Below are 25,296 nucleotides of genomic sequence, written 5' to 3' on the forward strand. Positions count from 1 at the left end.
GGACTACCCAAACTATCAAATTGTGTGGCATATTTCGTTACCTTCCCGGCAAAGTCTTCAACGAATTCTTTTTCTACCATCTTTAATTGATTAAAATCTCGCTTTAACGATCGTAAGCGGGCTTGTTTCACTCGGTCAGCACCAAGAAATCTAACCCGTAGTGATTCCCAAATCTCATGAGCATCACGGTTCTTGAAACTTGCATCAACACGTTTTCTGGTAAGGCTTGAAAATAATAGCCCTAGCCACCTTGTTTTTTCTCTCGTCTAGGGCTTCTCCAGACACCACCTCCCATAATCCTTGAGCATCAAGGATCGATTCCATAATTACAACCCATGTGTTGTAGTTTGTTTTTGTTAACTTCGGACACTGCAACGAAGTTGAATTTGGCTCCATTGCTTGCACATCTTGGTTCGCACCCGGTACCGCATCTCCCATAGTCACCGTCTTCTTCGTTGATTGGTCGGAAAAACTAGAGCCGTACTCCTTATGGCTAGATTGTTTCCCGTCGGCCAAATGTGGTTATTCGCCTCATACTGTTCTTGTTCTTCCCAAAGATCGTAGATCGCCTATGCTCTGATACCAATTGTTGGAGAAACAAATTGTATTTAAGAAACTATTTAATTGAGTTCGTGAACTTGAAACTGAAAACGGAAAAACGTTAATTGCCATTTGGGTTTTGTTCTACTAGCAACAAAAAGTAGTTTCCAATAATATTATTTATGTGATGACTTTTATTTGTGAGATCGGATGGAACCAGATTGTTTTGTTTTTATGGAACTTTAAAACTCAACTTCTTCAACTTATTATATCAATTATTATAAAAACTCAAAGTATTTATAGACCTATCAAACACAAGTTGACTAGAACTAGGAAATTAATAAAAGATAAACATAAACTTAAATAATAATATATATGAATTTGATCTCCTCATTATCCTCCTCTTAAGATCCACCTAGCCAGAGCTCAGTTTCATATTTATCAAATCGAGATTAAATATATCAATTACCATCAATAAACATGAACTTAACTCATACAAAGAACAAAAAGTATATCGATCAAATCTTGTCATACCTTCCTAAACCTCTTTGCAAGCAGCATGTTAAGAGCAAACCTGAGAGAATTCTGGTTTATGCCCAATGTTTTGCAACATCCTAGTTCTTCATCCACACAACTGTCTTAAATATATATGCTTGATAACGTCTTTACCTTGTGCCTCTGCATCATCATATACATTTACAAATAAATTCATCAAATAAACATCAAACCCCACAATATGAACAACAAAAACCAAAGAGAAATCTGCATTTTGTCTCCCTGGTTTATATCGTCGCGCGATGGGTTTACCCCTGAAAAGGATTTTGCGAACTTTGGGCCCCTATGTTTCTCCAGCGGGTTCTTCTGACTCCTACCGTCAGTTGACCCGTCGTTGACTCGTTAAAAAAAAGGGAAATTACTATGTTACCCCTGATTCCTTTTATAACAAACCATCTACCCTCTTTCCCTTTATGATTGCATCTCCGGTGATTCCCTCTACCCCGTAATTTTCCATTTTCCGGCGACCGATTGAAGGATGTCCCAATCCAAGTCAAGTCAAATCTCCTCGGGTTCACCTTCCAAGCCTTCCCGTGCATATGACCTTTGTGTGAGATGCTCATGTGATGCCGCGACATGCTACCGGATATCCAGGACCGATGCAAACCCGGGGCGTCGATTCTTGTGCTGTGTAAGTTTTAATTACTCACGAATTAGGGTTCTAGTCTGTTAATCGATGATGATTTGGTCTGTCGTGTGGCTTAGGTCAAATTTAGGGGTAATTGTTCTAATCTGTGAATCGAATTAGGGTTGTTTGTTTGTTGATATATTTAGTCCGTTACAAAAGGGGAGTTGTGGATGGCTAAAATGGGCTGATGATCCCACATGCCCAAGTTGTGAAAAGGTAATTCAAGCAATGGTGAAGATGATGAACAAGAAAGATGAGTTTGCAAGAATGAAAACCAAAGAAGTAACAAGCTTGAAGATGTTTCTAGGAATTAGTTGGTTTTTGTTCTTCCTCTTCTTGCTAGCTACCAATTTCTTCTTCTCACCTAGTGCCTACTTTCTGCACTTCTTTGGTCTGCCAATCTGAGTATGATGTTTAGGCGGAGTTATTATTGTTGGGCATTTTGAGGGTGCCCACATATCAGGGCCTGGTATGGGCCTGATTTGGTGATTATACACCTTCTTCCAAGTGTCTAACCAGTAAGCTTCATCAACCCACTTCTCCAATGGACCGACATGCATGTTGTTTTCTATCATGTTATATAGGGCTGCCACAGCATGTTTGCATGGCATACCTATCAAGTCCCATCTCCTGCATGTGCAAGTTCTATCCTCCACATTCACCACACATTGGCTTCTCAGACTTTTAACTTATGAACATATTTGCATATTAACAAAAGATTGATTATAATATCATAGTCAGGCAAATATTCATACCTGGTAAGTCACTTCATCAACCATCATAACCGTCAATTTGCTTGCTTATGTTTGGATTTCATCCCATGCTTTTGTTGCTTGCGGTGTTAATGGGCCCCTTGCAATGGCTTGCATCTTCTTCACAGTCCCAATCCTCATGGTCAAATACTCTCTAATATACTCCAAGCATGTAATGATCAGCTTGTCTATTGCTCCAACAAGTTGCTTGTTGAAAGATTCACAAAGGTTGTTCAGCAACATATCACTTTTTTCCCTTCCTGAAAAATGTGATCTTGACCATCTTGCTGCCGGGATCTCACTAAGCCAGAAAAACATATCAAGATTTGTTTTCTTAATCTCCTCCATTGCCATGTTGAAGTAGGGGACAGAAGTGGTCGATGCTGCCCTATAAAACAAGCCTTTATACAAATCTCCCCTCCATGTTTGCCTCAAGTTCTCATGGATGTGTCTACAACAAAACCGATGCTCTGCCCTACGGAAAACACTCTCAACTTCTTGAATAAGTCCCTATAATAGTCAAATCACCATAATTAGTGCACATGAGTTAGCCTATTACAAATATATTCTAAGTGTACATACCTTTTGTCGGTCACTTATGAAAGTAAAATTGGCATCATGAGGCAAGTCAAGATCATCTCCAAGGAGATCTAAGAACCATTTCCATGAGTCTGTGCATTCGGCTTCCACTATTGCAAAGGTAACAGGATACAAGCAATTGTTACCATCCGTCCCGACAACAGTCAAAATCTGTCCGGGGTATTTCCCTTTCATAAAACAACCATCCAACCCAAGAAGTTCTCTACCAAGCAATTTAAATCCTTTAACCAAAGCAGCATAACACACATATATCCTTCTAAATTGCCTTATTTTAAGGTTAGGGTTAGCACATGGTTCAACATCTAATTTAATGGTACTACTTGGGTTTGCTTTAAGAAGCTCATCAATAAAGGATCTGAGATGGGTGTATTGTTTGGTGTGATCACCATCCTTCCTTTGCAAGGCTATTGTCTTAGCTCTTCTCACCTTGTATTCAGAAAGTTGTACTTGATGCATCTGCTGGAATTTGGCCTTCAATTCCTTGGCAGATAAATTGGGGGTGGTTTGTAGCTCAACCTCAATCTCTTTGGCAATAGTAGACATTGTGTACAAACCAATTGTTCTACTTCTGAGACAGTAGTGTTTTTTAGGAATGGCCTTCACACACCAATTATCCTCAACAGATTGTCTTGAGATGCGCATCGTCCAAGGGCAAGTGGGTTTCATATCCCTTTTTCTTACCTTCAACTTTTCCTGACTTGACATATTTGACCCCTCACCAGCAACCAAATTAGGATTGATCCCCAAACAAATCACCCTAAACCTTAAAGGATCATTCTTCTTGATATACAAATCTCTTCTGGCATGAATAGCATAACTCTTAACCATCTCATTCAATGTTTCCTTTAATGGTATTAACTGACCAACAAAAAATGGACACTCATCATCATTATTCCTTTCCTTCCCCTTGAACTTTCTTAGCATACTATTCAAGACACTCAAGCGCTAATCATCAGAGCTCTCATAGGTATCCATGCAAGGATTTAAACCATCATCATCACTAATATGATCACCTACTGCTTCTACTACATCAAAATCTACAATATCTTTATACAACCTCATGTCAACTTCTACATCCTCCAAGGGTGTTTGAAAGGCAGCCGTATACTCAGGATCACTTTCATCTGATCGATCACTATCATAACTGTCATCATCTTCCTCACTAGAACTATTTTCAGCACTCTCTTCATGGACACTTTCACCACCCACTTCATGGACACTTTCACCACCCACTTAATGGACACTCTCAGCACACACTGCATGGACACTTTCAAAACCAGGTACAAATCCAGAATTATATACCACAGTTTCAGCACCACTAGTCCTGCCATGTTCTACAAAAATCTCAACAATGTGACTACCTATACCATCACTACCTCTAATCATATCACAAACATCTTGAAAATGATAATCTTCAATCAATGGCTTTAAACCCAAATGCAAACTGTCACGCGGATGTTTGTAATGAAAACAACAAGCTGTACCACAACCATATTGTAACTTACAGAGTATTCCAAGCAACAAACTTTTACAAAATTCAGAAACTTGAAATTCATCAACGTAAGTGATCTTCCCCCCTTCGTATCTTCGCTACCCCTCGGTAGCGAAATACCCTCCATGGAAAAGTTTTATGGTGAACGCATGTGGATAATTTTCACCTATAACAACTGTTCATTCAACCCGTTAACAACACACAAATAAATAAACAAAAAGTTTGAACACACAGTAACACCTTACCATATAGGTCGTACGGGTGACAATACTCACTATCCGGCCTAATAGAATACGAGGTCGACATTGCGATGTGTGCATGTGAAGTTCGATTTTAACGGTGATCGAAAAAATAGGGGTTCAATGTTCGAACGGTTGGCCGATATTTGGGTGTATAGGGAAAATAGCCCTAATTCGGGGGTTTTATTGAATCAGGGTGGATAAATAGTTAAAAGACGAAGTTACCCTTCTACATTAAGAGTCAACGACGGGTCAACTGACGGTAGGAGTCAGAAGAACCCGCCGGAGAAACATAGGGGCCCAAAGTTCGCAAAATCTTTTTCAGGGGTAAACCCATCGCGCGACGATATAAACCAGGGAGACAAAATGCAGTTTTCTCAAAACCAAATAAGAACAAAATATCATCTAAACTCAAAAGTTTAGTATTATATGCACCTTGATAGCATAATCATTTTTTGAAATGCAATGATTTCATTATGTTATATTAGAAATTTTTTGTTTATTTTTAATCTTACTTTGAAATTGATTTGAGACTCAAAATCTCACCAATAATTATAAATTTATATTTATAATCTATGAAGTCTTTTACCTCTTTGAAGCTCACAGCTTCAAATATGTGTCTTCTTTCTCTACAAAGATTGTATAATAAACCATACAAACCTCTTTGCAAACAATTGCCACGTCTGCCATTTGATTAAAAAAGCCAATTATGCATTCTTAGTAGGGAAAATCCCCAAAATTGCCAATTTCGACCCTTTTTTTTCCAATTCTAGTCGGAGACCAAAACAAATTTCCATACTAGCCATTTTTTCGGTCGGATCCGACCAAAGCACAAACTAATCCGGCGGAATTTTTAACCATTCACGACGCGTCATGTAGCCTCACGTTCGGCAGGATCTGACGCTTTAATCTCCCAGCCGTCCGTTTAGCCTGAAGAATCGTCGGGGGGAAAGACAGTCGGATCCGACGGTTCAGGTCATGCTTCCGTCGGATCCGACTGTTTAATTTTTCCGACGAACCCTAGATTTTTCAATTCAGGGGTTTTTGATTTTGAGTTCTATAGTGAAATTGAACACGATAGCTATGTTTTACTTGAAAAAATAAGCGATTTGGACTATTGATTTGTTTGATTTTGTGAAGAAATAAGAAAGATATAGATGAAGGTTCTTTTTGGAAGTTTAGTATATGAGAGGTTGAAGATGAAAATTCAGTCGGACCCACTAAAATTTAGTCGGATTCGACGAAATTTTAAGAAATTTGATCGGATCCATTATAAACGTTGACACGTGGCGCAATTTTAAAGGTCTAAAAATTCAGTCATATCAAAATGGTTTTAGTTGGATCCGACAGAATTTTTTTAGCTAGTTTGGGTATTTTATTTGGTCTTTGGCTAATTTTGGAAACTTTGGTAAAATGATTATTTTGGTATGTAGGGTGAAGTTATGCATCGTATGCTCCTTGCTATATATTGTAGTTCACTTTTTAAAATCAGATGATCCAATAGTGTTTTTTGTATTTTTAGGTGGGATAGGAAAACCATTTGTAATTGTAGCTTAGTTATTTGTAAAAGTAGGCAACTCGTTATGGAGGGGAGCGAGTTTTCAATAACATTATAAATCGCAGGGGAGGTTATAACAAATCTGACAAATTCTTAAAATCGCTTGAGGTGGCAACGATGTATTAACTAATCAAATCAAAATATCTCATGAAGAATTCCCTCGGACGGTGTAGTACCGTCAATCTTATATTGGCAACAAATACCGGTAACTCCATCGGAGAACGGAGGAGGCAGTGGATGAACGATGTGGTTACTGATCGGCAGTGAAGTAGTTGAGGAGGAGGAGGTGGTGGTGGTTGTTGTGCAACGTTGAGAATTTAAATCCATTGTCACTCGATGAGTTTCTGGAGGTCAAGTGGAGGTTTGGTAAATGAGGCGTTGATTGGTGGTGATGAATATGCAGGTGGATGATAATATCGTAGGAACGTTGTTTGTTGATGGTAGGGTTTAATGATACCGCAACTGCCAGCTTTGACGTATGTTGGCTCGTTATGTATTTTGGTTTCGTTGGTCGGAATCAACAGCATCAGTGCCGGACAACAGATACAGTATTTCATTGTGTATTTACGTAAATATATTTTATATAATTAGTTATTTTATTAATCTTGTTTGTTTTAAGGAGCTTGAAGTTTTTAGGTTAGGAGAAAAAGATTAAAGCTTAAAGCTTCTACTGGTAGCGTTTAGAAAGAGCTACAAGCTTTTAACATTTTAATTTACTTAAATAGCCTTCCAAAATAAGTGCATTTACTATTATTGTTTTTAGTTGTGCTTATTTTAGTAATTTTATACATTTTATTAAAAGCTGCAGCTACTTTGCCAAACATCTAAACATATCTAAAATGCTACAGCTACCAGCTTCAAGCCACCAGCTTCCAGCTACAGCTAGCAAATAGTTTTGCCAAGCATACCCTTAATATATTAAACTACAAGAAATATACCCGACCATCACATCCTAACTTCATTCATTTTCGATTTCATAAATAAATAATATGACAGCTATGATTACTAAAAAAATATTTTAAGTTTTGATAGAGTAGTTTGTTATATGAGTAATTTTGCTTATTATATCATGACATTAATATATGGTCAGGTTATTCTACAAAGGCTAACAAAAATAAAAAGTGTAAGAAACTATAAATAGTTGACATGTATCAAATGAGGATCAAAAGAAAAAGGATATAAAAGTAATAGTACATATTTTCTCTCTCCACATGCAATTCACATGTTAATACCCCCATCATTTTAGAACATCTATAACTTTTTCATATGATATTTTTTTTGAAAAAAAATCTTAATAACAATCGTTTTTATCTTTAATATGAGTATGATTTTATTATATAAAATTTAAAACAAAAATTACGTCATTGTGTCTTTTCGCTTATCATTGTGTCTTTTTTCGTCATTGTGTTTTTTCGTCATAGTGTCTTTCAACACCGTTGTGTAATAATAATATGTAAAAATAATGATAAAATAACAACAAATTATAAGACATAAAACACAATGATTAATCCATGTTATACAATAACTTGAAACCGTAAAACACAATGGTGAATATGTATAACACAATGACCTAAAACGTAAGACACAATGGTGAATACATATAACACAATGACTTGAAACGTAAAATACAATGGAAACAACATATTACACAATGACTTGAACATAATATACAATGAACGTAATACTATTTTTCTCAAGATAAGTGAATGTCATATGTCACTCCGAATAAAAGACAATGAACGAATTACACAATGTCTTAAAGATAATGACGAACAAAAAGACATAATGATGTAATCTTTGCTTTATTTTTTTGTCTTTAATATGAATATCAATTGAAAAACATAATGATCAAAATCTATAATACAATGCATATGTAAACTCAACAATGAACAATAAAAAAACATAATTAAAAAACGCATTAATTTTTTTTTATTTTTATATAACAATATGATACTCGTATTAAAGATAAAACACGCTTGTTATTATGGTGATTTTTTTTTAAATGTCGTATGAAAAAGTTATTGATGTTTTAAAATGATGGGGGGAATTGACATGTACATTGCACTTTGAGAGAAAAAGTCAACAAATGTAGGTTATTACCCCAATGTCTTTCCCATCAATTTTTATTTATTAAATTAATCTCAATCATTCAAATCTAAGATCAATGGATTAGATTTCTTCTCACCATTTTCATTTTTTTATCCTTTGTATTTTAACTTTACCCTTATGTTATGAAATTTTAGTTATTCTTATAATGTTATATTAACTTAAATATATAGTTAATAGTCTTATATAGACTCTCAAGCCAACAAATCAATCAACCGCGCATACACATTAATTTGGATCTCATTTTTAATGTTTATATGCATCTGTTGACTCGTTGATTTGAGTGGCGAATCCAAAAATTTTTTTTACAAAGGTTGAAATTTTTTTAGGTCTGTGATTAGTTGACTATCGCGGTATAACTTTTTTGGGTCTAGTTTGGGTCTAGTTCAGCCGTTCAAGGTGGCAATATGTATATAATATGTTTGGTCCGGTTAGCCCGTTCTAGTCGGGTCAGGTCATGTAGAAAAAAAGTAATCAAACAAAATATCATATAACCAAAAGACGTATGTGAAACTTCATTAGAAGCATAATTAAAATACAATATATATCTAAAGTTGTTATATAATAATTTTCATTTTTTAAAATCTAACCAAAAAATTGTTCTCCAAATCTTTAAGTCCAGGGTTGACCTCTTTGGCTTTTTCATCTTCAGTCTCCCTAAACACTTAATCTAGTTGGGTTTATACATGAACACAACTTAATTTATCAAAGTTTATTAAAAACTTACGCGGAATATTCATACAAACAATTTAGCCATTCAAAACATATATGTCTTGCAACGTTCTAAACATATTATATTACACATTTTCTTTTTCGAATGTCAGTCAGTCTTCTAATAACCTCGTGTGCACCTCAAGCTTGTCATCTGTATGTAACACATGCATGCACACTAAAAGTCAGCTACATGATGTGTGAGTTCTAGTTTACGTAATCACTAGGCTATTCATTCACATAAAATACAAGTCATAATTAATTACAACTTACAAAGATTCATGCATAGCCTAACATTACTCATTCATTCTTTACTTGATCTATGTTGGTCTATTACTCAATCCATAACTAGTTTCATACATACTTGCTCATAATCGAGCCATCTATGCTTACTCATAATCAGGCCTCCTATGCTTGTTCATAACCGAGCCTTCTTTGCTTGCTCATAACCGAGCTATCTATGCATGCTCATAACCAAACCATTTGAAGTTAGAGAGATTTGTCATCCTAACTTAATGTGCATGCATGAGGCTCTACACATGAACACTTTCTCATACTTCTATACATGATAATCATACACATATACATTCAATTATAACAACATTCTTTGCAAGTATTAGAAGAGCTTGCTCTGTAGTTCTTTTCTATTTAATCAACCATATGTACAATTATATATTAAATAATATATAAACACATTCTTACAAAATATACATTACAAGTTAAAGTCACGTATATCAATTCTTCACTTACGAGCATGCGTACAACCCTAAAAACGTTTGAAGGTAAAGGGGGGCTAGAAGTCACCTTGATCTTGTTGCATTCTGAATTGATTGTTATCACTTTCTTTAGTTGAGTCAGGCTATTTTAACTTACACATGTTAATTCACCACGCTAAACGAAACTGACTCAACTTATCGGGACTAACTAGGTTAATGGAACTAACGGGGTTAACTAAATTAACCTAGTTAAACTAGTTAACTAATTAGCGGGACTAACGAACTAACTATTGTTTTATATTATTTTTAATTTAATAGCTAACGGACCTTAGCATATTCGACCTCGTATTCACATGTGACTCGGATAATCACATTGAACCCTCACATCCATATGAGGTCCTTGCGAATGAACCTACTTGCGGAGTGGACCTTGTGGATGGTCTGCATTCGCAAGAACTGTCCATCCGCAAATCCGGAACCCTCATCCGCAAGGTGGTCTCACTCGCAAAAGGTCCACCCTGACTTCTTAATAAACCCAACTGACCCATACGCATGCTTCAACTTTGCGAGTGCCCATTCTCATCCGCATATTCTTTTCTTTCTTTTTCTATTTTAATATTACAGACTCGCTTGCGAATACCAACTACTTAGCTAAAAAGCTAATTAATTTCTTTAATCTAGCCCATTCCAACTCTTGTATTTTGAGGATGCATGTTTTTTGAGTTTTGTCTTTTGCGAATGTATCACACCAATCAATTCCATGTTGTCTTGCGAATGAAATGGCCATTTCTTCCAGTTTATATTATATTTTCTTTTGCATTACAAACATTTGAGTCTAGGACCGAGACACGTACAATCATGGAGGCATTTGTTATTCCTCCATGAAATGCCCTGGTGTGTGTGCGTTGGCATAGCCTACTATTTTGAAAAGGAGATCGAGCAAGCCTTGCAGCATATACGGTGATGAATGGAATGGCGGTAACCCTTCCCTCTGGTTTAGACTCCTCCGAGAAAAAGGCCTTTTTATGTTTCCTGCAGTAAGTGCATATAAAGTTAATTAGATTATAACTTATTACTAATCCCATTGGTTAACTTAGTTTACCATCTTCAAATGATGTGAACCAAACCAGATTCTTTCAGTTACTACAAGGATAATACAGGATCATTCAAGGACTCATTGACCGATGATGTGCAACGCTTGCTTGATCTCTATGAGGCCGCATATATGAGGGTGAAAGGTGAAGTTGTACTGGATGATGCTCTTTTTTTTACAAGAACTCATCTTGAAAACATTGCTAAGGATCCCCTTCGGTGTGACTCTACTACTTCTAGGCACATACGTGAAGCACTAGAGCGCCCTATACGTAAAAGGCTGCCAAGACTAGATGCACTGAGATACATACCTTTCTATGAGCAACAAGTTTCTCATAACAAGTCATTACTAAAACTTGCAAAGTTGGGGTTAAATCGACTACAGTCACTACACAAGAAGAAGCTTAGCCAACTTTCCAAGTATAAGTCTTTGTTCTTTCAATTTCTCTGGTTATATATTGTTAATGGTGCTCATCGTTATTGTTTTAATGTTTTAACTTATTGTAGATGGTGGAAAGGTTTTGATATCCCAAAGAATCTTATGAGGGATAGATTGGTTGAGATGTATTTTTGGACACTAGGTGTCTACTATGAGCCACAGTATTCACATTCTAGAATTTTCTTTGCGAAATGGCCGCGCTGGTAACCATAATAGATGACACTTATGATGCTTATGGTCTTTACAAAGAGCTTGAGATCTTCACCGAAGCAGTTTAAAGGTATGTACACACATGCCTACCACCAAGGTGCACCCAATCTTGCTCCAAAAATGACTTGTTCTTATGCATTGATTATAGATGGTCAATTACCAGCTTGGATTCACTTCCAGATTACATGAAACTGATATACAATTTTGGATGTTTATTACGAACTGGAGGAAATGAGGGCAAAGGAAGGACAAGCATATGAACCTAACTATTGCAAAGAGCGGTTAGTTCGAGTGCATTTATGTATTAATGCCCTTCTATACAAATAGTGACTAATATACCACACATACAGATGAAAGAGTCCATTACAAGTTACATAACTGAAGCAAAATGGAGAGAAGAAGGATATGTACCAACAGTGAAGGAGCTTAAATCAGTTAGGTTCATGACTGCTGGCTACAAGACGTTTACAACTTCAAGTTCTGTTGGCATGGGTGAGACTGTCACGGAAGAGGCATTTAAATGGATTGAGACCAATCCTCCACTTGTCAAAGCTGCTTCAGCAATTTGTAGGCTTATGGATGATATGGTTGGTTACAAGGTATACACAACTTTGGTTTATATAATTTCAAACGTAACAAACTAGTTTCTATAGCAGCATGGTGAATTTAATTACTAAATAAAAATGTAGGAAGAGCAACAAAGAGCGCAAGTTGCGTCGGCTATTGAATCTTACATGAAGCAATATGATGTTGAGGAGGAGAAAGTCCATGACTTGTTAAAACAAGAAGTAGAAGATGCATGAAAAGATTTGAACCGAGAATCACTTGTATGCAAAGAGGTTCCTCTGAAACTTATGACGAATGTGATTAACTTGGCTCGCGTGATAGATACGCTATATAAATATGAAGATACTTTTACGAATGTTGGCGAAGAATTCATAGAAAATATCAAGGCTGGCTTTGTTCATGCTATGAGTGTTTGAGTTCCAGCTATTCATGGTTGACGATTATGGCATTGTTATCACTGAGTATGGCATCATATCTACAATAATCAAGTGTGTGTAATATTATTTATGTGCCAATGGCTTTTAGTTTATGGTTTCTATTTTCATGGTTTTTTTTTTCTTTTTTTTTTGAACGACCAACTAAGTAACGCCGGTATCTATTTTCATGGTTTCTTAACAAAATCTATATTAAGGTATTTATTATTTCCTTTTCGTTATCAAAACAAACATTATAGTTGAATTCATAGTCTAGCTATTATATAAAGGCTGAGTTATTTTACAAATAAACAAAAAATGAGAAGGATGAGAAGAATTTATTGTCTAAAAATAGTCTAAAAAATAATTCAAAACAAAAAAAAGTAAAAATCATAAATCAAAAAACGAAATAAGTAAAGAAACTAAAATGTTTCCCTATCATCCTCATTAAAAAAATTAAAAACAAATATTGTGTCTTTTTTTATTTATTATTGTGGTGTTTGTTTATTTTCTTCATTATGTCATTTTTCCTTGACATTGTGTTTTTTTGCTCAATATTGTCTTATATTATTCAACATAATATTGTCTTCTATTTTGCTAAGCATTGTGTTATATTAGCTATCTATTGTGTCTCTTTTATTTATTATTATGTTTCTTATTTTTGTTTTTTTCATCATTGTGTATTTCTTCCTTGACTTTTTTTTTTGAACGAGGACAATGGGGGTAATATTTTAGTTTTTTTTGTTTTTGATTTATATTTTGCGTTATTATTTTTCTTGATTTTTCTTTTTTTAGGGGATGGGGGAGGTGTTAGGCCACAAATCCCTCTCACTTTTCTCATTTGTGTTACCTTTGTATTTTAACTTAACTCTATCTAATATTCAAGGGCGGATTTAGGAGGCTTGAGGGGGAGCCTGAGTTACCCCTCAACTTCGTCGGTGAATCGTAGACATTTACACTGCATTTTCGAGTTTTTTATTTAAGGGATTAGAAAATAAAAGATAAATAAAAATTTTCCTTTTTTCATTCTTGAGTTTTTTCATTAAAAGAAAAGAAAGAGAATGGAAAGAAAAGTTAAGCATTTTTTCCTTTAAAACTTTCCTGCCAAATATGGCCGGATTGTGAATGAAAGTTTATATCACATTACCATATTACCAATTTACCATATTTTAATTCTTTTTCTCATGTTGCTATGAGGACATAATTGTAAAGTTACAAATATTTTTTCTATCTTTTTCTTCTAATGTAACTCAAGAATGTAATAAACACTTTCTTTTCTTTTCTTTTATTTTAACTCGAGAATGTCTTTTAAATATATAATTTCTTTTCCTTTCTTCCTCTATCCAATCTCATCATTTCTTTTTCTTGTATTTTAAACCCGAGAATGTATTTTAAGGTTTTTTCCATTCTTAGAAAACCAATATAAATATTATATTTAGTAGTTTAATAATATCATCTAGAAGTGTCATAATGTCTATCAAACATCACTATAAATCCATTGGACTTTATTTGCGCTTCGAAAGTTTTTGTCCACAAGCCATAGTGGCTATTGAAATTCTATTTATTTCCGTAGTGACACTTCTAACATTTGAACCCTTATTATTTTATTATTTTGATGAAAGTTATTCTATACTACTACTTTACAACCATTGGAGGCCATTGAAATTCGCCGTTTTTCACTTCTATATAATGCTCTTAAAGTTTGAGCATTCAAATATATTTATTCGGTTTTCAGACTTCTTTTTTTAAATTCGATTTAACCGAACTAATTGATTCAATGTGGGGTGTCATTAAATTGTTGTTTGGTTGCCAATCCAATATTCACAATTTTGTATGTTTTTATTAGGGTCCTAAACTTTTGGTTTTCGGATACGTTATATCAGTTTAAGTATTTTGTTGTTATACAAAACTCAAAACGACTATTAGAAACACAAGCATGAAGTAATTCTAAGCATCATTGTTGTCAATTTGAATTCGATTGAATTCAGTATAATTCAATTTCTTCAGTTTTTAAAATAACTAAATTCGAATCGCTAGCCACTGTGAAATTCAAATCGAATCGAATATCAATCAGCTACTAAAAAAGAATTTAAATCCAAACAAATTAAATAGATCGTTAATCGAAGCACCAAACACCCCTAAACACGATTAATATCATGTCTAAATAAGTTCAACCGACTAATCGTTTATAACACGATAAAACCCATTTATATTTTCTTTTAAAAGTCATATAAATTATAAAATACTCGCTCTTTATTTCAAGTTAAACCCTAGCTCTTCTTCTTTTCTTCTTCTTGGACTGAACCTCCCTGTCGGCCGTTGTTTCTTCGTGAAAGCTTAAACACTAGTGAATTGATAATAATAATAATAATAATAATAATAATAATAATAATAATATGGCGAAAGGATCAAAGGGTGGTCGCAAAACCCCTCAAAAACCCATTCATGTTTTATCTGATTCCGATATGGACGACGAAATTGACGTTTGTAAGTCTCTAAATTATTTATTAATTAATTTTACCCAATTCACTTTCTTTCAATTTGAATTCAAAATTAATTTATTTTTCTATCTTTGTTTCAGTTCATAAGCAGAGAGATGTTGTTCCACTTGACTTAGACAACGATGTCGGAGACTCCGATGAAGATAACGTCCAACATGTCTTTGAAATCCAGGTTTTAATTGAAAATAATTACCCCCTTCTTTTTAATAGTGTCAAGTTGTTGATTGAATTTTATATAATTTGATTTGTAGGATGAGAGTGATGAAGATGACTCTGAGGAAGACACAGGCTTTGCTGCAAAAAGTATGATTTTTTTTTTCAATCAAATGGTTTTTACTCGTGATTTTAATACTATTTAAAAAGTAGGCTTTGCTGAATTAAGTTTATAAGTTTTCTAGATTTATATAGTTTATAGTTTTTACTTTCGGTCGGATTTTGGGTTAAAATGAACCGTAGGTTTTTGATTTTGTTGGAAATCGTTTGGGGTCGGTTTTGGTAATGCCATTTGAGCTTAAACTTTTGGGCTGGAGAACGGTTTTTGGTTTAAAACTTGGGCCTTAATCATTGGGTAAATTAATAACCGGCTGATTGTTATGCATTTGTGTTACATATTTATTAAATTTTTTTGAATGGGGTTAGGTTCGGTTTTCTTTGTTTATGTTACATGAAAATCCAAAACTGAAACGTAAGTTCGGCATTTACAACAACTGTACAGTCCCACAAATACAAAGCTATTGTTAGGGTTTGGGGAGCGTGGGCCGTTGTCAAACTTTACCTCTATTTCTAGGGATAGAGAGCCAACACTAATATCAAACAGTAGAGTAAGTTCGGCTTTTACAAAAACTTAAAACCAAACAACTAGTTTTTGTTTTGGTTTGGTTTTTTGAGTTTTATGCTCACTTCTAGTTTTTACATTAGCTTATGATTTACATAATATAATGTATAAGATCATATTTAATTTTCTTTTATCATTTTCACTTTCTTAGTTGCAAAACAACACAAAAGTTTGAGAGCGAAACTCGGTGGTGCTGCGGATGAAACGCAAGATGATGTCGAAGATGAAGAGAAGAAAGAAGTTGTATGGGGAAGGAGTAAGAAGTTGTACTATGAACAAGATAAGGTAACTTGTTATATTTAATTTGAAGTTTTTTAACTTATTAATCACATATTTATTATATTGTGAAAAGGGAGATTTGAGCGAGGAAGACGAAGAGGAAGAAGAAAAGGAAGTCGTGAGGCTTCTAAAAGAGAGAGCGAAGACATATTCAAATGCAGATCACGGTATTGAAGATGAACCTACATTTGAGGTATGTATTTATAATATGTTATAATATCAGTTTTTGAGAAGTTATTGCTTATAGTAGATAAAAAAAACTTTTTATTTCATTAGAATTTGAGTAAAGGAAAAGGTCGATCAAAAGCTATTGTGGACGATGATGCTCAAGAGGAAACCGACATCCAGGTAGTTACAAAAGATATAAACGCTTTGTCGAAAGAAGAACAAATGGAACTTGTAAACAGGTGACTTTTTTTAATTCATTATAATATGTTAATGTTTTTTTTCAACTATAATAATTCAATTTAAACATTTTTTGCTTCACAGTATAGCGCCAGAATTGGCCGGTTTGTTGTCGGAGTTAAATGAAGCTGTTGACCAGCTCGAGTCCAAAGTTGACCCAGTTTTAAGCAAGGTATGTTTATTTATCTTTATATGATCATCTTTTTTTAAATAAACTAAAACCTAAATTTTTATCCAGCTTAAAGAAGAAAAGAATGTCAATAAAAGCGCTGCACAATATATGGAACTAAAGAAACAACTTCTACTGTCGTATTGTCAAGCAATCAGCTTTCATCTTCTTCTCAAATCAGAAGGTCATCCCGTTCATGATCACCCAGTTCTTGCACGCATTGTGGAGGTTAAAAACTTATTAAATAAGGTTAGTTTAGTAAGTTTACTCTTTTTCTATTTACTTTTATTTTTATCATCTGCTAATTGTGGGAATTGTTATAACAGATGGAATCACTTGATGAAAATGTATCAACTGACATTGAAGATTTTCTCAAAAACCATGCCACTACTAAACCCGAGGATTCCCATATGGAGATTGAAACAGTTGACCCTATTGCTTTGGTCAACAATTCAAATGTCACTGAAACGCAAAAAGATGTCAGTATATTCAAACATTCTGTTAAGATTTTATGATTTATTTCATATATACCCTTACAAATTTGAAAGAAATCATATATGCACAGCCAAAACTGAAGATATCATTATTACCCAACCTTAATGAATTTTTACTTGATGACAATTCTACCATTTTCATCATATTTGTTTAAATCCTGTTTCTTACTTAGATTTTGATCAACATCGACGATAAGCAAGATTGGGTACATGAAATTTTAAGGTTTTAGAAAAAAATTTGGTGAAAGATAATTATAAGCTAAAAATAGGTAAATACAAAAATTGAAGTTAAAGGTGGTCATATATGACATTTTGAAGTTTTAAAAATTAAGGGCAAAATGGTCATTTATTAGATTTGATATTTAAGTTACTTGTTAAGGGCATATATGATATTTTAAGTTTGCATGGGTATGTTAATATATGATATTTTCTATTTCTAAGTTTACAGGTGTATATATGAAATTGCCATAATCTTTTCTTAGACATCATGTTAACTTTTTGTTTACCTTTTTTAGTCTCGTGTGGGACCCATGGCTGATTCTACTTTGGCTTTTGAAAATGGCGGGAAACGTAAGCGTGAGAGTGAGAAGATTGGGTTGCAGAGTGCGGAAATGTTGAAAGTTAGAGCTGCACTTGAGGATAAATTGAAGCAGAAAGGTGTATTTAATGTAAAATCATCAAAAACCGATGGGGTTAAGAAGAATTCAAAACTGTTAAACGGGTATTTTTTTGATCTTTTAAATCATTTGGTTTTGCTTCAAAATGTGTCTTTAGTTGGTGTTTCCTTTAAATTAACAGAAAGCTAGAGGCGCGTGATGATTTTGATGACGACGTGTTTGATATTGAAGGAAACCAAACTAAATCTTTAAATAAGTTGTCTCAGTTTGTAACCCAGACGAAAAAACCAAGGGTATTTATAAAATTTATATAACATATCTTTTATTTATTTTAATCTTAATTTTAAAGTTCCGTGCGATAATGTGTTAGAAGTTAAAACAATTATTAATGTCTGAAGGTTGTATCTGGAGACGATGATTTACCGAAACGAGATGATATTGGAGAAAGGCGAAGAAAATACGAGATGCGAGTTTTGACAAACGCGGGAATTCATTCAGATGATGATCTTCAAGAAAATGACCGTAGTACCCCTGAAGATGATGATGATGAAGAAGACGGTGAGACCGGAGATAGTGATAGTGATTCAGAATCCGATCTTTATAAACAAACCAAACTAAAACATGATGCCAAATTAGCGGCCAAATCACAGAAATATTCAAGGTATTTTTATATTGTTTTCCATGATTTATAACGTCAAATATAATGAAATTTTCACATGTCAACATAATGGAAATATTCAATTTTGGTTTTGTAGAAACCGGATTTCAGTTCCTGCAGCATCTGAAACTCTAGTAGACGGAAAACGTCACATCAATTATGAGGTAACTATCTTCATTATTATTAACGTTTTGTTAGTGCGTATTTATGGTGTTTTTGTTAAAACTTAACTCATGGCTTTGGGTTGGTTCTAGATGGAGAAGAATAGAGGGTTGACTCGTAAGCGCAACAAGGATCTTAAAAACCCGAGAAAGAAATACAAGGTATGTTACATTGAAAATGAGTTTTATGTAAGTTTTTGTGATATGTATACACTCGGTGGCTGTAACGTCTTTTTGTCGTGTGCAGATACAACACAAGAAGAAACAAGTTGCAAGGAAAGGACAGGTACGGGATGTTAAAAAGCCCGCTGGTCCGTACGGTGGAGAAGTTTCTGGAATCAATACTATTAGCAGAAGCATCAGGTTCAAATGAAAAATCTATATAATTGTTGAGGATTTTTTGTTCTTTGTGTTGAAGGATAATATGATGAGATTAACACAAATTTTGTTAGATGGTGATATGGAATATTTATATAGTTGTTGATTTCTAGTTATTTGTTTTTTCATTATAAAATTCCAACTTCTGTGGAGACTTGGTATACACCAAGTTCATATGATTTCACTTTAGATCTCTTTTTTGGTTTTTTGTGGTAATATCTTGATTGATAATCATAGAGAATATATAAACCTTGAACTAATCTTGAACTAGAGAGAAGTTCTTGATTGTAGCTGCATAAATATCTAAAGATAGTTGGCTAGTCATTGACCATTACTAAAATACTCATTTAACCGTGTACTAATGTTTAAAGCACACTAAACACATCTATTAATCTATTTATACATGTTTCAATAGAGTTCTCAAGTATGGTTATGGTTCCTGTGATATCAGATGTAGTTTTGAGTACTTTGATATGCTCATCTCTCAAAATATTTCTCGAAGCAGATTTCTGGTTATTGTTTGCATGTGTATAAGTCTTATAATAACATTTTGATTATGTTAATCTGGCTTGCATATTCAATGTTTATTTGATGACTGGCTTGCATACAGACAACACTAACATGTCACACAAGTCGTATAACCGAGAAAATGATCCGTAGGGTCGTATATCGTGTTAATTGGTGTTACATGCCATAATGTTGTTTGCGGGGTCATATGAATTGGTGTCGTCAAAATATACATGTAACGTGGTACGCTAAAAAAAGGTGGTATATGATCACTAATAAAATCATACACCCCATATGCTTAGATCACATCGTGTTTGTATAGCATTAGTGGTGTATCTATAGCAGTTTCATATATGTATATCACAATGGAGTTGATTGTTTGACGGGTGATAATTAATTAAATTAATTGAAAAAACAATTTTAAGGCTTAGTTATAATTTATATATCGACTACGATGTGATTTATGTAGAGCTTAAACTTCTTGAACATTATGATTAGTTGCATGACAAAGATTATTTGTACCAAGATTTTAACTATAAATTAAATTATAAATAAAGTGGTGTCTGGTTACAATAAATAATGACAAAAATTAAGTTTTATTACCTAAAGGTAATGATTTATATGGAAAAAAAAACACAACAAAAATTTAAGATTTGAAATCAACTGGTATTTACTTAATATTTTGATTGTTTCCACATTCCTCTATTACCCTTTTAAGATCCAAGAAACACAGAAGCAACAGCAAAGTAAACTTAAAAACAACAATTTTCATAACGAAAACATCCAAAACCGTCTCGGTTCTTAGCAACAAACCAGTAACTAAGAAGACTCTGAGTTCAGCCTCAAACTTCCATCCTAAATCTACATTTCAAACAGATACTTGGACCCGAATGAATTCAACAAAACACCAAAAGAAACATAACAGTCATTTGTATAATCAGATATTCATATCAACAGCTTCAGTGCATGTTAGGACGAGGTGCACGAGGACGAACCGGGGTCTTTGAAGGACTCACTCTGCATCATCATAACAATAATTATTAACCATATCAACAAAACAAGCTTCAAATTATTCGATTAATATTATATAAAAAATCTGTTAAAACAATCACCTTATGGGCAATGTTCCCAATACTGCACCACTACAGTTCAGTGCTGCAATTGCACTCTCAGCCTGCAAAATCCAAAACACATCAAAATTAGTTCATTGTAATTATTTTATATTAAAATCACATGTACAAAAGGTAAAATTAGCAATGTTAAAAATCTCAAAAAGGCAACATATTAACAAAATATTTTAACTCTTTTCATGGCAAATTGATCATAACAAAAGAGTTAACTACATAGATGGTCCCTGTGGTTTGGTCGAAGGAACAAGTTTGCGTACTAACTTTGAAAAGTTGCACGCCTAGGGTTCATGACTAACTTCTGCATTCAAGGGTACTTTGGTGAATTTTCTACACTTGAGAGAAAAGTCAATAGAAGGTAGTTTTAATACCCAAATTTGTTAAAAAACTAAAACCACGAACCCCAAACATGCGACTTTTCGAAGTTAGGACCCAAACCTGTTACTTTGCCCAAACCACAGAAACTATAGTATAAATCTATGCAACCTTTTCTTATATAACTACAAACCTATAGATAAAAATAATTCTTTCTGCTAATTTATAGGCTATAGCAAAAAAAAATCCCTTTTCATTTTGTAACGTTATTTGGTTACACAAATACAAAGAATATATCAAAAGAAAACAGCTAAAAAATTTAGAAGTAATTAATTACCATCACAAACTCAACAAATGCAATACGAGTCGAATGATGATAGTCTCCTAGCAACCTCAAACGATAAACCTATGAAATAATAATTTCAATAAAATATAATCAACAATTAAAGAAGCAATAACCATTTTAAGCATCATATATTAGATAACCGACAAACCTCTCCACAAAACGATTCAAAAAAGAGCTTAACATCCGCTTGAGTAACCTACTTCATACAAAATAAAGATCACGTATGTGCAAACAAAGTAAAACCCTAAATAATAATCATAAAAAAATGGAAAATCATTTAACTCACCTTCTTATCAATGTTAGTACAATAGATAGTTCGTGCACACATCTCCCTTTCATCTTCAGACTAAACACAAACATACATTTGTAAAGGTTCCCATTATTTAAAAATTAAAACATAAAAAGTAAAGATTCTCACCCTCGGTAAAAAGGTTGGATTTACAGGTGCAATAGCGGTTTTTGAAGGAAGTACCCTGACCGGGTAGTAACCGAGCATAGTTCCAGCAAGACTCAGCGCATTCTTTGCACCCTCTGCAAACACATTACAAACATATAAGATAACAGAAAACATAAATTATATATATATATATTCAAATATTCAATTGCGTATAAACGGTAAAGTTTACAACTTCGCATACCCTCATCAGTAAACTCAATAAATGCAAACCGAAGAACCGAATTCGGGTCACCACATATACGACAATCCACAACCTAAACATATCAATCAAACTTCAAACAATCCATTAACAAAAACTCACATCATCATCACTATTCGGTTAACCGATTTACCTGTCCACAAGTGATAAAGAGAGCTGCAAGCTGTTCTTCAGTAACCTAGTACCATGCATACATCAAATAAGCAAACAATAACCAAAGCCTTAAACTTAATACACAATAATACAAGACTATTCACCTGTTGATCAATATCAGACACATGAACAGTTCTCCTAATCACATCTTCTCGTTGCGCCATATTCGTTCGGTTATTCATTCTTCGTTTTCCATGATTAAAGTTACCCTTCTTCTAACCATCAAAACATCACAAACTCAACACCATCACCACCAAAAACACAAAATTCTAAATTTTTATAAAAATAATAATAATAACAAAACAATTAGGGTTAAATATTAAAATTACCCTTCTAGCATTAAGACCATTAACATTAGGAAAAGGCGTCTGATTACTCTGCAGCATAAAATCAGCAACGGCGGAGTAGCCAAACGGAGGTCCGGCGGGCGGCGGCGGCAGAAGCAACGGCGGCGCGTGAAAATGAGTCTTGACAAGAGACGGTGGGACAAATTCTTCAGCCATGGGATTCAATTTGGACAGAATTTCAGCCAAATCTCTCATCTCTTTCTTTAAACCCTCGTCCTCATGATGATCCACACCGTTGTTCATCTTCGGCTGATGATGGTGATGATGGTGGTGATCGTTTGATTCGACAAGAGTCATGGTTGATTATATATATATATATATATTATCACACAGTAGCGTCAAAAGGGTGTGTTTATTTCAGCTGATTTATAAATCAAGATTTGACCTTTGGTTAAAAATAATAAAGGGTCTGACAGACACAGGAGTAATCAGCAAGAAATTAAATATAAATAAAATTATTATTATTATTATTATTATTATTATTATTATTGTTATTACCTGTTGGAGGATGATGATCCTGAAATAGAGTGTATTTAGATCATCGATTGCAGCTTAAAGAACAAAATGAAATGAGAGAACATAAATTTATTTCTTTTTTTTATTTTTATTTTTAATTTTAATTTTAATTTACTTTCTTTTAATAATGAATCAAGATTCCCTAGTTTTTGTCTTCTTCGAATCGTCACTTTTGTGCACACTACTTTTGAGACATGCCATAAATAACTCATAAGTTTCACCAACAAAGGGATATGTCTATGCTTTTATGTTGGATTAATATGTTCCAAATTTGAAAACTATGTATCAATTTATGAAATTATTATTTAGTACGTAGTGATTAAGTTAACAAATAGGGATGTTGTCGAATGTTACTAGAATGTGGTTGGGTGACTGATTATGAAAACAGTAAATCACAACACTCTTTGATGAAGCATGGGCAAAGCAATAATTCACTGACGTTCTTCATTTCGACTTGCTAGAAGGGTGTAAAGGCGCTTCAATCATTTGATCATTTGGAATGGTTGTGGATGATACTTAGCGAAGGACAGTGTTGGAAACTACTTTACCTTAGTTAGATTCATAAAGACTAAAGATGTTAAAGCGTTGGATAACAACTTAAATATGATCATGATTAATGGGAAAAAAATGTGCGAAAAAATGTGGCTAAATATGACAGGAACAAACAAGCAGTTACCTAGATGAATTGGTATCAAATGTTAATCACTGAGGGGGTTCAGCTTCAGCCTAATGGTAATGTGCCGCATGTAAATAAAAAGGGGGAGTCTTTCAAATAAGCATTAGTTGGTAAAAAACAATGTGTGTGCATCGTTGAATACCGTTCACCTGCACTAAATGTGCATATCTTCAAGTGTGATATGGAGGAATACCTTTATAGCATATGGCATCATGTGCCATCAATTTTGTCTTATTTGCCTACAAAGAGCCCACTCCTAATAATTTAGGTACTCTCACCTAAGTGCGCTTAATTATGGAGTTCTCATCATTTACTACAAAGAAGCCCAAAATGCATTGGTAAATTGAGGAAAGACATTCCTTATGAACGAGAATGTCCCATGTCTATGGTCGATGTAGGATTTTTCAAGGGTGTTACAACCACACTTGTCGAAGATGCAATTAATCAACATGCACTTGTGAACATGAACACTTTTCAAACCATATGGATTGGAGAATGCGAAATCAGGTATTTAGGTGGGCTAAAACTATTATTTTTGATTTTTTTTAATCTTCAGTTGTTTCCATTTGTAAAGAATTTTATTCATGGATACAGATTCGTGGAGGTGTTGGTTCAATAAGCTTGATCTATGGTATAACCAAACACTGCGGTATGAACGTATTTATTACCACAATATTTTGGGACTTTAACAAGGTACGTTATGTTACCATAAGGTTTAGATCTAGTTTATGTTGTTGAAAGATGGATTCAATTTAATGGTTTATGATGCGTTCAACCAAGCTAAGACACATGGTCCCCTAAGTCAGATCTTATTATCTCGTCTCAAGACCATTAAATTGGCTATTAAAGATTTGTATTCAAACGTGACTGAAAAGTGCAAGGAATTTCCCTCGAGTTATATGAGAATCTTCAATAGTTATAGGTTGAATCAAGGTGATTCTTTGCCAATGAGCTAAGAGATAGAATAAAGTGAAATAAAACGTTCCTTAGGTTTCTCATTTGTGATTTGCGTCGCATTGATGAGGTTGTTGTTAAAACCCAATTTGATCATCTTAGGGACTAACATATTGTAATCCAGGTTATCAACGTACATGTGCCATCTGGGTTATCAACGTACATATTGCCATCCAGGTTATCAGTGACTTCAGTTTGGAAAGGAAATTGATGATACGATGCATCTTGGTGAACTTCTAGGCATCAATGTTGTTGGATGTGGAGACCGAATGGCAAATTGGTTGTTGTTGTTGATGGTGCAATGATAAGGAAACAATGATTTCTTTGACGCTAAATATAAGTCATGTTGGTAGTGACGTGTTATTGGAATGGGTTAGACATCACAAAATAGATCATAATCTCAAAATTTTGGTCCTTTAGAAGACTCAATCTGCTGAAGAAGCAAAGATGCAAAATGAAAAAGTTATGGGACAGGTCGCTCATGGATTTTGATAGCGTGCACATGAACGGATTATATGTTTTTTCATCACTCGTCATGGATTTTCACCACTCATATGTTATTAATAACCTATTGATAACATATG

At 34.0% G+C, this 25,296-nt stretch overlaps 5 protein-coding genes across 7 annotated transcripts in view; 3 read left to right on the forward strand and 2 right to left on the reverse strand.

Annotated features, from left to right (window-relative positions):
- The window catches only part of LOC143571356 (uncharacterized), a 54,572-nt gene extending 29,507 nt beyond the window's left edge, over positions 1–25,065 (forward strand). Inside the window, exon 2 of the mRNA XM_077056799.1 lies at positions 25,054–25,065. The gene's annotated coding sequence lies outside the window, so the exon portion shown is untranslated. The remainder of the gene's footprint in view (positions 1–25,053) is intronic.
- LOC143571364 (uncharacterized) lies at positions 2,524–3,903 on the reverse strand. Its single transcript, XM_077056808.1, has 2 exons — positions 3,058–3,903; positions 2,524–2,985 (listed from the first exon to the last, which is right to left on the reverse strand). Exons 1-2 carry the CDS (start codon positions 3,901–3,903, stop codon positions 2,524–2,526), a joined length of 1,308 nt encoding a protein of 435 aa, XP_076912923.1.
- LOC143571365 (sesquiterpene synthase TPS1-like) lies at positions 6,701–12,441 on the forward strand. Its single transcript, XM_077056809.1, has 8 exons — positions 6,701–6,767; positions 6,809–6,912; positions 10,216–10,408; positions 11,028–11,409; positions 11,497–11,631; positions 11,702–11,708; positions 11,989–12,237; positions 12,328–12,441. The coding sequence occupies exons 1-8, from the start codon at positions 6,701–6,703 to the stop codon at positions 12,439–12,441; spliced, it is 1,251 nt and encodes a 416-aa protein (XP_076912924.1).
- On the forward strand, positions 15,001–19,276 carry LOC143571353 (protein THALLO-like). The gene is made up of 15 exons (XM_077056795.1): positions 15,001–15,105; positions 15,200–15,291; positions 15,371–15,422; positions 16,106–16,239; positions 16,307–16,426; positions 16,510–16,640; positions 16,723–16,810; positions 16,877–17,056; positions 17,134–17,286; positions 17,817–18,022; positions 18,100–18,211; positions 18,317–18,579; positions 18,674–18,740; positions 18,831–18,899; positions 18,985–19,276. The coding sequence occupies exons 1-15, from the start codon at positions 15,015–15,017 to the stop codon at positions 19,108–19,110; spliced, it is 1,884 nt and encodes a 627-aa protein (XP_076912910.1). The 5' UTR covers positions 15,001–15,014; the 3' UTR covers positions 19,111–19,276.
- Positions 20,370–23,169, reverse strand: LOC143571355 (polyadenylate-binding protein-interacting protein 11-like). 3 transcript variants are annotated; one of them, XM_077056798.1, is made up of 11 exons: positions 23,065–23,169; positions 22,549–22,927; positions 22,324–22,431; positions 22,200–22,244; positions 22,049–22,121; positions 21,829–21,941; positions 21,697–21,756; positions 21,559–21,606; positions 21,402–21,470; positions 20,735–20,796; positions 20,370–20,639 (listed from the first exon to the last, which is right to left on the reverse strand). In XM_077056798.1, exons 2-11 carry the CDS (start codon positions 22,861–22,863, stop codon positions 20,582–20,584), a joined length of 951 nt encoding a protein of 316 aa, XP_076912913.1. In that variant the 5' UTR covers positions 22,864–22,927; positions 23,065–23,169; the 3' UTR covers positions 20,370–20,581. The 3 variants fall into 3 exon arrangements, with proteins under 3 accessions (XP_076912913.1, XP_076912911.1, XP_076912912.1); XM_077056796.1 differs by having other exon boundaries at positions 22,324–22,434; XM_077056797.1 differs by having other exon boundaries at positions 22,324–22,434; positions 22,549–22,951; positions 23,065–23,127.
- Positions 25,066–25,296: the final 231 nt, after the last annotated feature.

This window comes from Bidens hawaiensis, unplaced genomic scaffold (assembly GCF_021521415.1).
Source record: "Bidens hawaiensis isolate Kalapana, Puna unplaced genomic scaffold, B.hawaiensis_p1.1 tig00025356_1, whole genome shotgun sequence".
NCBI classification, from domain to species: domain Eukaryota; kingdom Viridiplantae; phylum Streptophyta; class Magnoliopsida; order Asterales; family Asteraceae; genus Bidens; species Bidens hawaiensis.